We start from the raw sequence: 13441 nt of genomic DNA on the forward strand, positions 1-13441 counted from the left end.
TTGTGCAGCTTAAGACCCTAAACAGAAGACTTTAGATGCTTTGAGAAATGGGAAGCAATCAGGAAAGATGTTTTCCAACTGCCATCCCCTCCTTCTCTAAGCCACACCCTCCTTCACCTCCTTCCTTCCAGGTCTGGGAGAACAGTGTCCCTTCTGCCCCTCCCCTGTATGAGGCTGCTCCTTGAACACCTCTAGGAGGCGCCCTTCTCACGCAGACCGTGCCCCAGGACTGTCCAATACAAGCCATTCCCTCCTGAGCCCACGTTCCCATCACCCCCAACCTCATCTCCCTCTTTGGGGCTTGGTTTCACAGGACTCCATGACACCATTCTGTCCTGGTTCATCCTCTCCTCACTGCTCCGTCTATCCTCTTGGTGGGGTCCTCTTTCTCCTGCCCCCCAAAACGTGGGGATTCCAGGGAACCCTGTCCACAGCCCTGTTTTCTTCTCACTGTATTCAGCCTGTGGGCAAATCACCCACCCATATGGTTTCAATTACCGTACAATGCTAATCACTCTGGAACTGCAGCCCGAGCCCAGACCCGTTAGTCCAACTGCTTGTGGACATCCACCTAACATCCCCCAGAGCCTACAAAATCCAACTCAGCCTCCCCTCCTAGGACGTACCTCAACTGAGCTCTGCTCTCCAAGTCCGATGGGCCCTGTCTTGACCCCTCCTCTCCCTCCTCATCCTCATCCAGTCAGTACCAGAGTCCTCCTGATTTTACCTCCTAACCATGCTTGGCTCTGGTCCAGGTCACCATCACCTTCTGCTGGAATCGCTGCAGACACTGTCCTCCTTATCCTCTCCCGTTCACCCTCCTCACTGGAGCAGGAATGACCTTTCCACACCCAAGAGCTGTCTCCGTCAGAGCATGTTCCCACCAAGTTGCTTGAGAGGAGACAGTGAGCTTTTCAAAGGCAGAGGTCCTGCCTGATTCATTGTTGACCCAGGGCTAAGCCCAGCTCTGGTCCATGGTGGTGGCTTCACGACCAGAAGGTTGAATGAGTGAGTGACAAAAACTGTGTACTCCATATCTTTTCCATGATCTCATCCTATCCCCAGGAGACCTGAGCTCACGGATCCCCTCCCTTCCTAGCCCCAGCCTGGCCCCTTGGTGATGCTCCTGCAGATTTCACCAATCCCAGGAGCTTGGCTTTGGACCTGTCCCTGACTCAGGGCCCAGTGCATGCTGTCCCCCGGGGCTGGCAGACAGGGCTTAGGCTTGCCTCCAAGATCAGAAATCCTGAAACAAGCACCACACCCATCTGGAACCTGCAGAAAGGTATGGAAAGTTTCCAAAGGGGCCCCACGGTGTTGGGGCTTAGCCCGCGTGGCTTGCTCAGGCTCCCAGGGTCTCCTGGCCACTCATCAGCAGCTCCTTCCAGCACTGACAGCTGTGCTCTGGCCAGCTCTCTGCAGGAAGGCACGTTCCATTTCATCTGCTGAGGCTGCGTGGACACGGAGAGGAGGAAAATGAGGGAGGACAGTGGGGTGTGGGGCACACAGAGCCACAGAGACAAAGAGTGTGGGAGACTCACAGGAAGGCAGAGAGAGGAGAGAGATACTCACATGGAAAGCTAGGGAGAGCAAGAGAGCTCAGGACAGGAGGAAACAGAGAGGAGAAAGACAGTGGAGAGGAGAGAGGGGCCTGAACACAGGCAATAAATGGTGGAGAGAGAAGGAAAGGGAGAGACACCAAGACAGAGAAAGAGATAGAAAGAGAGAAGGATGGGGCAAAGAAATACCTACAAACAGACAAAGATGGAGAGAAAGCGTGAAAGAGGAGAGAGGAGAAAGAGAGGAGAAATGGAGGCAAGGGGCATGGTGGAGGCATCAGGAAAGGCTTCCTGGAGGAGGAGTCCATGTAGCCAGAATGGGTGGGACTCAGGCAAAGATGCAGAGGAGATAGGCAAGGGGAGGAGGAGCAGGGCCTGGAGGAAGATTATAGGTCTTGAGAATGGTGGGGCTGGTATGGTGTTACCTCCCCTGACCCTGCAAGCCAGTGCCCCTTAAAGGGCATTCATATACAAACAGGGAAGGTATCCTGTTCAGATTGGGCACTGGTCCACCATATTTTAGTGCAGAGACAAAGGCCTCCCTTCTTTTGCACAAGCAGGTCTGTGCCAGGGCACAGGCTAGACATAGCCCCTACCCATCAGCCGGGCACAGCCCAACAGCTCCTATTTACCTTCTGACATGAAAAGGCAGGGTGGAACAGGGAGAAGAATCCTATCCTGGGATTAGGACAGAAAACCTGGCCCAAAAGCCACCTGGCTGTGTGACCTTGGGCAGCTTCCTTGCCTGCTCTGTGCCTGTTTCCCCACATGGTTCAGGGGTCCTCCGACCTCTATGATTCCATCACTTGATGACCTGAAAACAAATTCCTACTCAGTGAGCCTCCTGGGTACATGAGACTTCTCCAATGTTGTTTCATTTCATTCTCGCAGCCGCCTTCAAGGTCCCCTCAGTTTATAGATCCAGGAACTGAAGCTCAGTGAGGAGATGGGACTTGCCCAGGTCCCAGCGCTGGTAAGAGGCGAAGCCCGGACTTCCATCCAGAGACGTCCTTGCTCACTGCACATTCCTGCACACCCACTCTGAAGTACTGGCGGCTGCGAGGGATCTTGAGTTCATGTTTTGGGAGCAGGAAATTGTCAGAAACATGTGTACCTTCCAAGGTTCACCAGATTGGAGGGAAAGTGTGCGAGTGCTCAGCAAGAACAATCCACCAATTAACAGGGTAATTTCAAGACAGTGTTGGGGGGCCAGGAGGAGGGGAGAAGGAGAGGACCAGATGTTCCCACAAAGGCTCCAAAGTAACATGGGCTCCCCTCGGCCAGCACACATGTTTTCTCTCCAGTGAGTCCGCGGAGTTTCCAGTTTTCTCGTCCTGGAAGAGGGATCCCAAACCCATATTTATGTTCCGTCTGAAATTAATGCAAGGGAAACTTTCAAATGCTAATCTAGTGGCCAGGATCAGCGGCCGGATATCAAGCGACAGCGGTGTTTGTTTTCAGGAGGAAGTGTGACAGGAGGGCAGGCTGGATGGGACCAGGAGAACCTGGGGAAGGACAGACAACTGGGGTACTGAGGGGATTTTCATCTCCCGAGGAGGGTCAGCATGGGAAACTGGCAGAGCTGAGCTTCCTTGCTCTTTCTCCGAGGACTAGCCCAGGGTAGGGCAGGGGCCTCAGCGGAGGACACCTCCTGCTCCCAGTCTTGTGCCAGGAGCTGAGACACATGGTCCCCACCTAGGAGATCACAGGGTGGAGGGAAGATGGGCAGCGTGAGCCACGCAGTGAGGGAGGGACACCAGGGGTTCTGTGGTTAAAGGGGAAGAAGCAGGACTTAGACTAGGGGGTCATTGAGGAGGGGTCTCAGGTGAGTCAGAGGAAAGGAAGTGGAAAGGTCTTTCCAACATAGGACATTGCTCGTGCACGGGCATGAAAGGGAAAAAGGGCCTGGTGTGTGCCGGCCACTTACAGTGGTTCTGGGTTGTTGGAATAGAAAGTGAAAGGAGAGGTGGGTAATGGTAAGGGTTGGGGCAGGAGGTATGAATGGTGGCACTCTAATTCAAGGCAGGACAAGGCTAAGGGGGCAGGTTTCAGCTAGGCTCAAAGAACACTCTCCCAGGCAACTGTCCAGTTCTGTAAGGGAGTGAGCACCCCATCCTTGGAGGTGTGTAAGTAGAGGGTCGAAGAGCACTTGTTAGTCCTTTTCAGAGGGGATTCAGACACCCTACAGGGAGCTGGGCCTGTCTGCGTGGAACCCTATTCTGCCCCCTTTACAGTCTGCTCCTCTCCAGAGGCTGCTAGAACTCAGGATGTTAGAAAAGGAAAAGCCCTAAGACTTCAGCTGGTCAGCTCAGCTCTGCCCTTAATGATGCAACGATGGCTACGAATACTGAGAAAAGCAACTCTACCGACCATTTTCCCAGCACTGAGTTTGTACCGAACACTTTGATTCATTTTCTCGCAGTCCCACTGAGACCAGCAGAACTGCTCCAGTGTCACACAGGCAGAAAGGGCAGAGCTGGCATTTGTCGAAGCCCATGCACAGAGGGTCTGTTTAAAGGGCGCTTCATGGAAGCAGCTGCCCAGGCTTTTGCTGGGGGCCAGAGTTGCTCCTGGGCCTCTAGCACCTGTCTGACAGTTGCTCAGGTTGGGATCCCCATCAGGACCTCTCCCACTTGTGTCATTCCTCTTAAAAGTACAACAACCACTTTCCCGCCCGCCCCTCAGCCAGCCCGCCCTCAAAGCCAACCCTCTTTATTCTTCTATAATCCCCAGGGTTTGAGCTTTTCATTTCCTTTCGACCAGATCCTCTTTCAATCAATATTTGGTTTAGAGGTGAGGAAGCCTCCTCTACGGGCCCATCCTGCCCCTTGGTGAGGACAGAAACGCTGGTGTTTTGACCGTCGTCCTGTGCCTTGAGGGCTGGAGCCAGCAGTAATTTCTTCACAAGTCTTTACTGGGGCTTCCCACATGTTCGGCATGTGCCAGGTCTTGAGGACCCTGAGATGGATCAGGTGTGGTACCCTTTTCTCTTGGGGTCTAAGATTCCAGACTGTCAATGATTGCGGAAGGACTGAGGTATGCACAGGGCACTGTGGGGAGAGCCGCGGAGACAGAGCCTGGGAGGGGTTCTGTGACCTGCAGGCTACTGTGCCTACTCCAGGGCTCACTGTAGCCACAGCAACACTCGACCACATCCAGAGGCTCTCTTTCTAGAATTACAGCACCTAGGACCCCAGGAGAGACCCCTGCTGGCCAACCTGTGGGCAGGGATGGGGTCCACCTGCTCCTGAGCCTCACTGTCACTTGGAACTGAGACCCTGCTTTTGGGGTTTCCCTGCAAGTGTACCAGCTGGGTCCTCAGAGGTCACGGAGCACTTCTGCTCCTCCCCCGGATGCCCCTGCTTTCTCTTGTGTGGATCCTGTCCTTGGAGGGCTGCGCTCCGAAGGGCCAGGACCCTGAAATGCGAACACCGTAAGAGCTCACATTTACAGCGTGGGAGCGCTGCACTAGGCCCTGAGCTGCACAAGTGCCAGCTGCCAGGTGTGTACATGGTGGGGCAGCAGAGTCCTTTGAAGCACTGTGGGAAATTCTGAAACACTTCTGGACACTGTGGCCTGGGGAGTGTGCTCCAGTGTGGGGCGTGTGGCAGGCCATGGATGTTTGTTTGCCTGGGAGAGGAAAAAGCAGCTGGGCCTGTGTTGCCTATTTGCTGGGCCCCTTGTTTCTAAGGTTAAAAATGCCCTACACGGGCATGGCTGCTCTTCTGTGCCCAATCAGGAGCTCTGAGGGGCTTCTTCTGTGCTGGAGGCCACTGAGTGGAGAACAAGGTGGGGAAGGAGGTGGGTGAGTCTTGTCCCGGGGACTATGGGGTGATGAGCAGAAACAGAAGCAGCTAGATCTCAGCAGGGAAATGTCAACCGGTCTCACCTTCTCCAGGAAGCTTTCTCTGACTTACCCTGCCTCCATTCAGTGCCATCACTCACACATCTGTCAGCATGCATGGAATTGCTAAATGTTGGGGCAAGAGGGATATTAGCCCTCACCCAGTCTAAGCCCCTCTCTGTGCAGCTGAGGGAGGAAGGGTTCTGAGAAGGCCCATGGAAGGTCTCAGAATGCAAGAAGTGTCCACAACATCAGCATATTTCCACCCTTATGTCCTTGACTTCACTCTCACCTTGCCCTACTTTCTTTCCCTTCTCATGGATCCCCTCCAAACCATCTTGCTGCCTTCCCTTCCTAACCACCCCCTACCCACCTCCCCAACTTAGCACTAAATGTCCTCCTCTTCCAGCCTCTGACTGCAAGGCTCGACCAAAAACAGTACCTGGACTGTTTCTAGTTGGTTCTGAGGGTTTTTCATTTGTCAATCCAGTCTCACCTTCCAAAGGTCAGATATGAAGTTGCTGAACCCCTGGGTCGCCCACTGTGGGGGTAGCAGGTGTGGGTTCCAGTCAAGGTTTTGCTCTGGGTAACATAGAGCAGGGGGAACTTCTACTCATGAGTCTTAGGGTGGGTTCATTCATTCATTCAACAAGTGGATATTGAGAAACTTCTCATTGCGCAGGGAGTTGACAGCCTAGATTGGGAGACGACAAATGTGCTCAGCACGAGCCAGGCTGTGATAGGGGAATCCTGAGGGATTGTGGGAGCCCAGAGAGGAAGTAATGGAAGGTCTGGGCAGAAGAGAGGAAGGGCAACCTCAGCAGAACAGAGGGCCCAAGCAGCAGTTGGATGGCTTTTTTAGGGAGGATGGCCGTCAGGAGGAATGGTTGAGTCAGTAGCGACCATCATTTCTCTCTAGCTCTAAGATTCTTTCCCTTCCCATCTGTATCTTGATTGACCCATCTGCCAAACGGAATAATAAATACCATCCCGTCTCCCTCTACAGGGAATTGAGGACCTGGAGGTCATATGTGCTGATGGTTCTGGGTGTTCTTCAAGCAGGATGGTGCGTATTTTCAGGGAGCAATTGCTGCTGTTATTAATAAAAAAGATGTGACCCTGAAAGTGGGTCTTCCAGCCCGGTCACACTGACCCATGTGACGCCAGTGGCACCCCTTTGAGCCCTGCCCAAATTACAGATTCATGAGCAAATAAATAAAGTGGTTGTTGGTTTAAGCTTAAAAAAATAAAAGATGCTAATGGTGTTTGGTATCTTGGGCTTTGATCTGTCACTTTTCTCAAACCTGGGTCTTCACCACCAATGGACTTGGGTCTTCACCACAAATGGACTTCTGTGTCCCAGCCCCACAGGTGTGTTTCTGCTTGTGGGTCTGTGGCACGTCAGCTAGGGTAAGAGAGAGGCTGGCGTGGGCCTGGAAGCTGGGTGTACTGGCTATGCAGGGCAATTGGGGGAATAGCTATAAGTCCTCTGTTTCTGGTGCTCACACAGCCCGTTTTTTTAACCCTTTAAATCCTGCTTTCTGCCGTGACTTGTGCTTCTTGTGGGGACAAGTGGCAGCGGTCCTACGTGGAGATAGTTCTAGGTCCGGAAGGCTCTTAGTTCTTCATTCCTCCCAAGGAATCCAAGAGGGATTGGAGCAAACCATGCCAGAATGTTAGGATGCTATGCTGACAGATGTTGGGATATCAGAACCACAATCTTAAAACAATAGCATGTTAGGGTCAAAGGTCTTTGCAATATCAGAAGTTAGAATTATATTCAGATTATAGCATGTGAGGGTTATAGAATGTGTGATAACTACTGGTTCTCAGAAATGAATGGGCCCTAGAGGTTGCCCGGTTGCCCCCTGAGTCTGGCTCATGTCTCCAACCCAGCTCTGCCAGTTTCTACATTACTCAGTCTGTTCCAGGCTGCAAAGTGGTTGAGCAAGTAAACACATCCTAAGAAAGCCCCAACTCCCTGGAGCTAGGGAGAAAACTGTCATTTTTTCTAGTGCCTGGCACTGACATCCTCTGAGGCCTGGGGTCCAGGAGATACCATGTGTCTGAACAGAATGAACTTGATTTTGGGTGATTTGGTCCAGTATGTCTTTCTAGAACATTCCTAGGTGTTGGCAATTCTGAGAAGGTTTGCGCCTGCCCCGGAGTAGTTCACACACAGTGGGGTGCTCACTGAGCAGAGGGTGCTAGGATAAAATCAGGAGAAGGTCTAGGGGGCAGCATCCACATTTCCACCCTAGCTGTTCAGTGTTGCTGCAGAAAATCTTACAACCTGTATATTGGGACCACACAGGTTCATGGGCCCTCACTGCCAGTCAGCATCATCGGTGTTCCTAGCAGACAGAGCACGTATATGGCAGGTACGTGCCCTAATTTTGGTCCACAGCAGACATCTCCAATCAATCAGGGCCTCTTTTCTGCTGAGCTCTGATGTGGTTTTATCATCCTTTGCACTGTCCCACTCCAGACAGCCACTACCACTCAATCAAAGTTGGCCCATGAGATGAAATCTACTTAACTTCCTGTCCATGTCAGTTCTTGGGGCCAGTCTCTCTTGCATTTATGTCAAATGTTCTCTTCTCTTCAAGCCAAAAACCCTCCCACCTTCCTCCTCTTTCTCTGCAGATGACTTCACCTTTTACTTTACAGACTAGAGCTCTTATTAGAAGCCATCAGTTTAGAAATTCCTTGCCTTTCCACCACCAAATTACCTGCCTGCTAGGCCTCCTCCCTCTTTCCCTTCAAGTATGGGTGAGGAGGTGCCCATCTCTACCCAAGCCAAACCCCCTCCCTGAGCTCTGGTCACCCTCTTCCTACCTTCTCAAGACCCTGGGCTAGTAATCTTTTCCCTCTCTCTCTCCTGTATCCTCCTCCTTCTATCATATTCGTTCTATCATGTCTTAAGCATGCTCAATTCTCTCCTATCTTTAGAAAATGTGAGTGGGTAGGGGAATAATACAGTCACCAACTTTTTATTTTGCCAAGTAAGGGCTTTGAAAGCCCCATCTGCCTTGTATCACCATCATTTTTAAAAAGGATGCCTAACTTCAAACACAGTAGACAGGAGATTTAGACTAAAAGATAAGGCAGTACATGGTATAAATTTAGCTAATAAAAATCCCCTACCTTGTACTTTTTTTCTCAGTTATCTGTAGACTAAAGGAAATCCAAAACCCCACATGAGATCTTTGGGGGTGCTTCAGGGTCAGCTTGTCCATCTGCATGGTCCCGGCAGCTGGGAACCAGGCCTCTCCTCCCCCTGGGTTGGCTCATTCCTCCATGGCATTGGCCTGATTCGTTCCAGCACCTCAGTTTGCACCCTGGTCACAGCTACCTCTTAGAGAGGCAGGGCTTCTATCCAGTCCCCGAGATGTCCCTCAGGCTTGCTCAGAGCTTTCATGAATGTCCGCAACCCAACTGCCCCTGAACCGGCTGAATAACCTCCCGAAGAAGCCAAAGAGCGCCTCACAGCAGAAACATGATAAACACTAGGAGAGTATTCTTTTGTGAGATGCGTCAGCTAAAAAGACAACCTTCCCGCAAAATCGTCAGCATTTCTAGAAGTTTACTGTAAGGGTCCCATGTGCAGGAGAAATGGCCAGAACCCATACCCAAGAGGCCAGGATTCAAGTCAAAGGTCTGCCTGTACGGCCTTGGGGAAGCCATTCACCCTCTCTGGACCTTGGTTTTCATTTGGAAAATGTGTGTAATATAACCCATCTCATGGTGTTACTGTGAAGATCAAAGGTAATATAATCCAAGAGGCTGAAATGGTGGCTGGCACACAGTAAGGGTTTTTTTTCATAAGGATCCCTCCACCCAGGTGGAAAGTTTTAACCCTATAACCTAAAATGAACATACCTAGCATACAATCCAATGAGGCAGGTGCATTATCCCCATTTTATAGACAAGAGTCTGAGGCCCTTGAAGGTGAGATGGCTTTCCCAGTCTGTCTTAGTGGACAGTGGCAGTGCCACACTTTACACCTAAGCATCCTGACTCCAAAGCTCTGGCCCTTTGCCCCGAATCTCCTATAGAGCAGAACAGAGTCGTGGCCAGTCTGCCGTCAGCACTGGAAATCCCAGTCTGCTCTCATGGGCCCTAGGGTGGGATTCTGGAGTGGGGGTGGGCTGAAGAAGGGTCTGGATAATGACCAGACAGGTAGAGGCACTGTTTCTCATTCTCTCTCTCTCTTTCTTATTCTCTCTCTCTCTCTCTCTCTCCTTACATTGCATGGCCCCTCTCCAGCATTTTAGAGCCATGGAGCCATCAGGGCCTTCAGCTGGCCTCTGAGGCTGGTCTGTCACAGAGTGGCAGAACCTGAGCAGAGGCCTGGCTCACACACCTGGCAAAGCCGGGCTGGGTTGGCTGGGGTGGCTTATAATTATGCCTCTCTTTCCTAAGCTATTTTCTAGAGCCATCCAGTGAAATTAGACCTGAGAGACCTTTGCATGAGCAGACACACGCCCAGGGCATGGCCAGGCAAACTTCCAGGGGCATAGGCCCTGTCTCCCTCCTGCAGCCTTGGTGGCCCTGTGCCTTCTTTGAGGGCAGGACAGAAGATGGGTAACAAGAGACAGTCTGACTCAGGTCCCCAATGCCCGCTGGTCTGGGAAGGCCTGAGATGGAACCTCAGGGGCACACAGGCGGGGATGTGTGGAGTGGAGAGGGTGTGTCTACAGGTCGCACCCCACTGAAGAGTGTTTGGCGTGGCCCCGTACATAAATCCTCAAGCTGACACAAGATGCAGGACTGAGGTGCACATGGCCATAAGAATGCAATGAGGCAAACGTGGACATCTCTTGCCATGGGTTGCGTGTGAATATGGTCTATCACGAGACAATGACTGTCATAGGCCTGCTCAGCTGACTCCCTGCCTACACATAAGAAAAAGCCCCTGGATCATAGCTCCCCGGCCGGGGTCCTGTCTTGGCTTTGTCCTTGACTTGCCATGGACTCATTCTGCCCATGGCAATGATGAGATGGGTGGGCTCAAGCTTAGAGGCTGCGTCCAGATTTGAAATTCTCGGGTTGAGGGTAGATTTGCAGCGCTGAGTGGGCCATTTGTTCCAGGCATGGCTGAGCCAGAAGTGGCAGCTGCCAGCAAGCTCTGCATGTGGCTCCAGACTTGTTTTTGTTGGAGCGTGCGTCTCTGAGCGCTGAGGTGGGGCTCACGTTGCCCTGCCTTTACGACTGCTCACCAGGCCCAGAGGAGACCAGGATGGAAGGATCTGGTCAACACTCATTCATTTGTTCATTCCTTCACTCATTCATCCTTTCACACACTCACGAAGCTCAAAACCTATTATGTGCTACTAAAGACACAGGGATGGGTAAGTGGTCCTGCCCTCCCACAGCTCAAGGCGGTGGTGGGAGACAGAGCCACCACCGTGTAGCATCATTCACTGGCTACACTGTGGGAAACATGTGGAGGTGGGGAACGGATGAGAAGGCGGGAGCTGATGAAGGTTTGGATGGGGCAGTGGCAGTGGAAATGGACAGAGTAGATGGGTGTGAGTCTTCTTGTTGGTCTGTTAACAGGACCGACCAGGGACCAGCTGGATTTCAGAGATGGGGAAGAAACTAGAGTTGGGCATGATGCCCGTATGCTAGCCTGGTGCCTGAGTGGACATTTGTGTCCCCACAGACTTGGGTTTCAGGAAAGGAGGTCAGTGGCCAGGGCTGCCCACATTACTGTGATTTTCATCTCTTCACTCTCCTGTTTCATTGCCCACAGGAAAGAGTGGGTGTTAGCCATCCCCAGACCCTGGTGACTTTGGTCCTGGGCCCTGAGGCAGGTGGAACAGGGAGGTCCTGCCACTCAAGTGGGAAATGCGGAACACTGGGTCCTTTATGGTCTCCCTCAATGGCTGCGTTCACCGGCAGCTCTTCCTAGGCCCAGGGAGGAGCCTGGGGTCTGCTTGAGCTCAGACTGGCTCCCCCATTGTGCTCAGTTGGGGCCCATTTCAGAGCAGGATGCCCTGCCCAGATGCCCATAGGCAGAGGGCTAGGGAGGCAGCTGGATGGTAAAAGGGTGTGTGGTGTGTTGGGGAGTTCTTATTTCCCTGCACAGTCTCCAAAGCTGCCTGACTCATGCCACGTCCCCAGTAGGTATCCTACAGCTCAAGAGTGGCCTTGCCCTCTCTATGTGGTTAGTCAAGGTCCCACTCCTGCTGGTTCCTCCAGGACCCCCTACAGGAACCCCTCCATTCTCCAAAAACTGTATCTGAATCGCTCCTGGAATCATGGGTGGCCCAAATGAGTTCTGACTCCTTCTGCTCAAATGAGTAAACCGAGGCTACAAAAGGGGAAGGGGTTTATGCAGGTTACACAACAGGCTGTGGCACAGTTCCAACGTGAGCCCAGAGCTCTTTCCATCCAGCTGTAGGTATGGCCTTAAAGAGATTGTCCCAGAGGTTCTGCATTTGTGAGGCAGTTCCCTACTGAGGGCTACAGAGGAAGGAAGATAGGCACACACAGACGAGCCCTGGCTCTTGCCCTTAAAGTTTATGGGATCGAATGGCAGCGAGCAGGGGGTGGGAGGAAGGCAGATCTCAAACAGTGGACATGCCCCCTAACGGAATCAGGACCCTTCCAGGTTGTACTGACTGCTTGACTTGACCCAGCTCAGCCCAGCTGGGGCAGGCAGTGTGTGCAAACCAGCCTAGGGAAGGGAGGGGTGAGAGGGCGGTGTCTGTGAGTGCTCACGAGGCTGAGCACGGGTCTCACTTAATTCTTACTACAAAACAGGAGGTGAATTCAGTCAACCCAAATTGTGGTACTACGAGCAAAAAATACGTGTTTGTTATAATTCTGGAGCCAAAGCTAATATAGGAGGCAAATACAATATCCTGGTCCCACTGCGGGCAACGCTGTCTCCAGCAGGGATAGCCATAGAGAAAGGAAGAAAGAATTTGGGAGAAGAGGTAGAGAGAGAGGGAAGGAGCAGGGAGAGATGCTGAGCAAACCCTGTTCCTGGACATCTGGACTTCCTTTAGCACGAAGAGGCCAGAACCCCCAGGAGAAGCATCAAGTTCATGGTACACATTGGGATGATAAAACTTGTATGAATTGTCATGATGATGGTCATAATAATGTAGCCGCCATTGTGAGTTCTTATTATATGTCAGGTTATTTAAATGTTATCACTAATATCTACAACTCTTCTCCAAGGTAGATATTTTCAATCTATCAAATTGTTATTGCTATAAATCCTAAAAGAGGGGCCTGAGCCTTTGAGGAGGTATTGTGCCAAGGTCATGCAGCCTGGAAGGGCTGGGCTAGGATCTGAAGCCAGGACTGTGGGGTGTCAGAGCCTGCCTTCTGCCCACAGGTCACCTGGTCCTCACAGGCTTGGCCCTGGCTCTGCTGGGGTCAGGGTGGGGGTGGGGCTGAACGTTGTGTTGGGCAATTGGAGCTGGTTCAGTTCTAGGCTCTCAAAATGACCTCCTGGGTATGAAGGGACCCACAGAAGTTGTCCTGACTTTGGCAGGGGTCACTCCTCTTGCCCATGGGAACCATTATGAAAGAACTCGCCTAGAAGCAGGAGAACCATTTTGGGTCTCCACTCTGCTGAGCACTGCCTTCTCCTGCCCCATTCTGGGCCCCACCTTTTCCCTTTATGAAGTAGAGGTCAGGAGAGGGTTTAGCAAATCTCCAGCCTCTAAGGACTCTAAATAATCCCTTCTCCACTCCGGCCCAAACCTGCTCCGAAGGCAAAGAAGCAGATCTTGTCTTTGTTCTCCTGAAGAAGTGCCATGACCCTCTTCCCCATCCGCTCATTCCTCTTGTAGATGAGCTCCTGGCGGAAGTAGCTGTCGATCTCCTGGGCTGTCACCTGCTCGTGTGGCGGGAGGGTGGTGTTGATAAAGTTGGGCAGCTGTAAAGGCAAGACAGAGGCTGCCTTCAGTTCTTTTTGGAGCAAGGTGGGCTTCATATAAACACACGCAGCCCAGGTGAGGCGGGCAACTTACCTTTATTAAGTCCCGACAGTGGGCTATATGTTTTGTACATGTTT

At 52.0% G+C, this 13441-nt stretch overlaps 1 protein-coding gene across 4 annotated transcripts in view; it reads right to left on the minus strand.

Moving 5' to 3' along the window:
* TRABD2B (TraB domain containing 2B) overlaps positions 1–13441 on the minus strand; it is a 232505-nt gene that overhangs the window by 37738 nt on the left and 181326 nt on the right. For all 4 annotated transcript variants that reach the window (XR_016018629.1, XM_074334689.2, XM_074334688.2 and 1 more), the window contains exon 4: positions 13129–13303. Coding sequence is in view for 3 of the 4 variants with exons in the window: in XM_074334689.2 (XP_074190790.2) it covers positions 13129–13303 (175 nt within the window). In the remaining variant the exon portion in view is untranslated. The remainder of the gene's footprint in view (positions 1–13128; positions 13304–13441) is intronic.

Source organism: Rhinolophus sinicus, chromosome 14 (genome assembly GCF_057876585.1).
Source record: "Rhinolophus sinicus isolate RSI-liver-muscle chromosome 14, RSI-T2T, whole genome shotgun sequence".
NCBI lineage: Eukaryota > Metazoa > Chordata > Mammalia > Chiroptera > Rhinolophidae > Rhinolophus > Rhinolophus sinicus.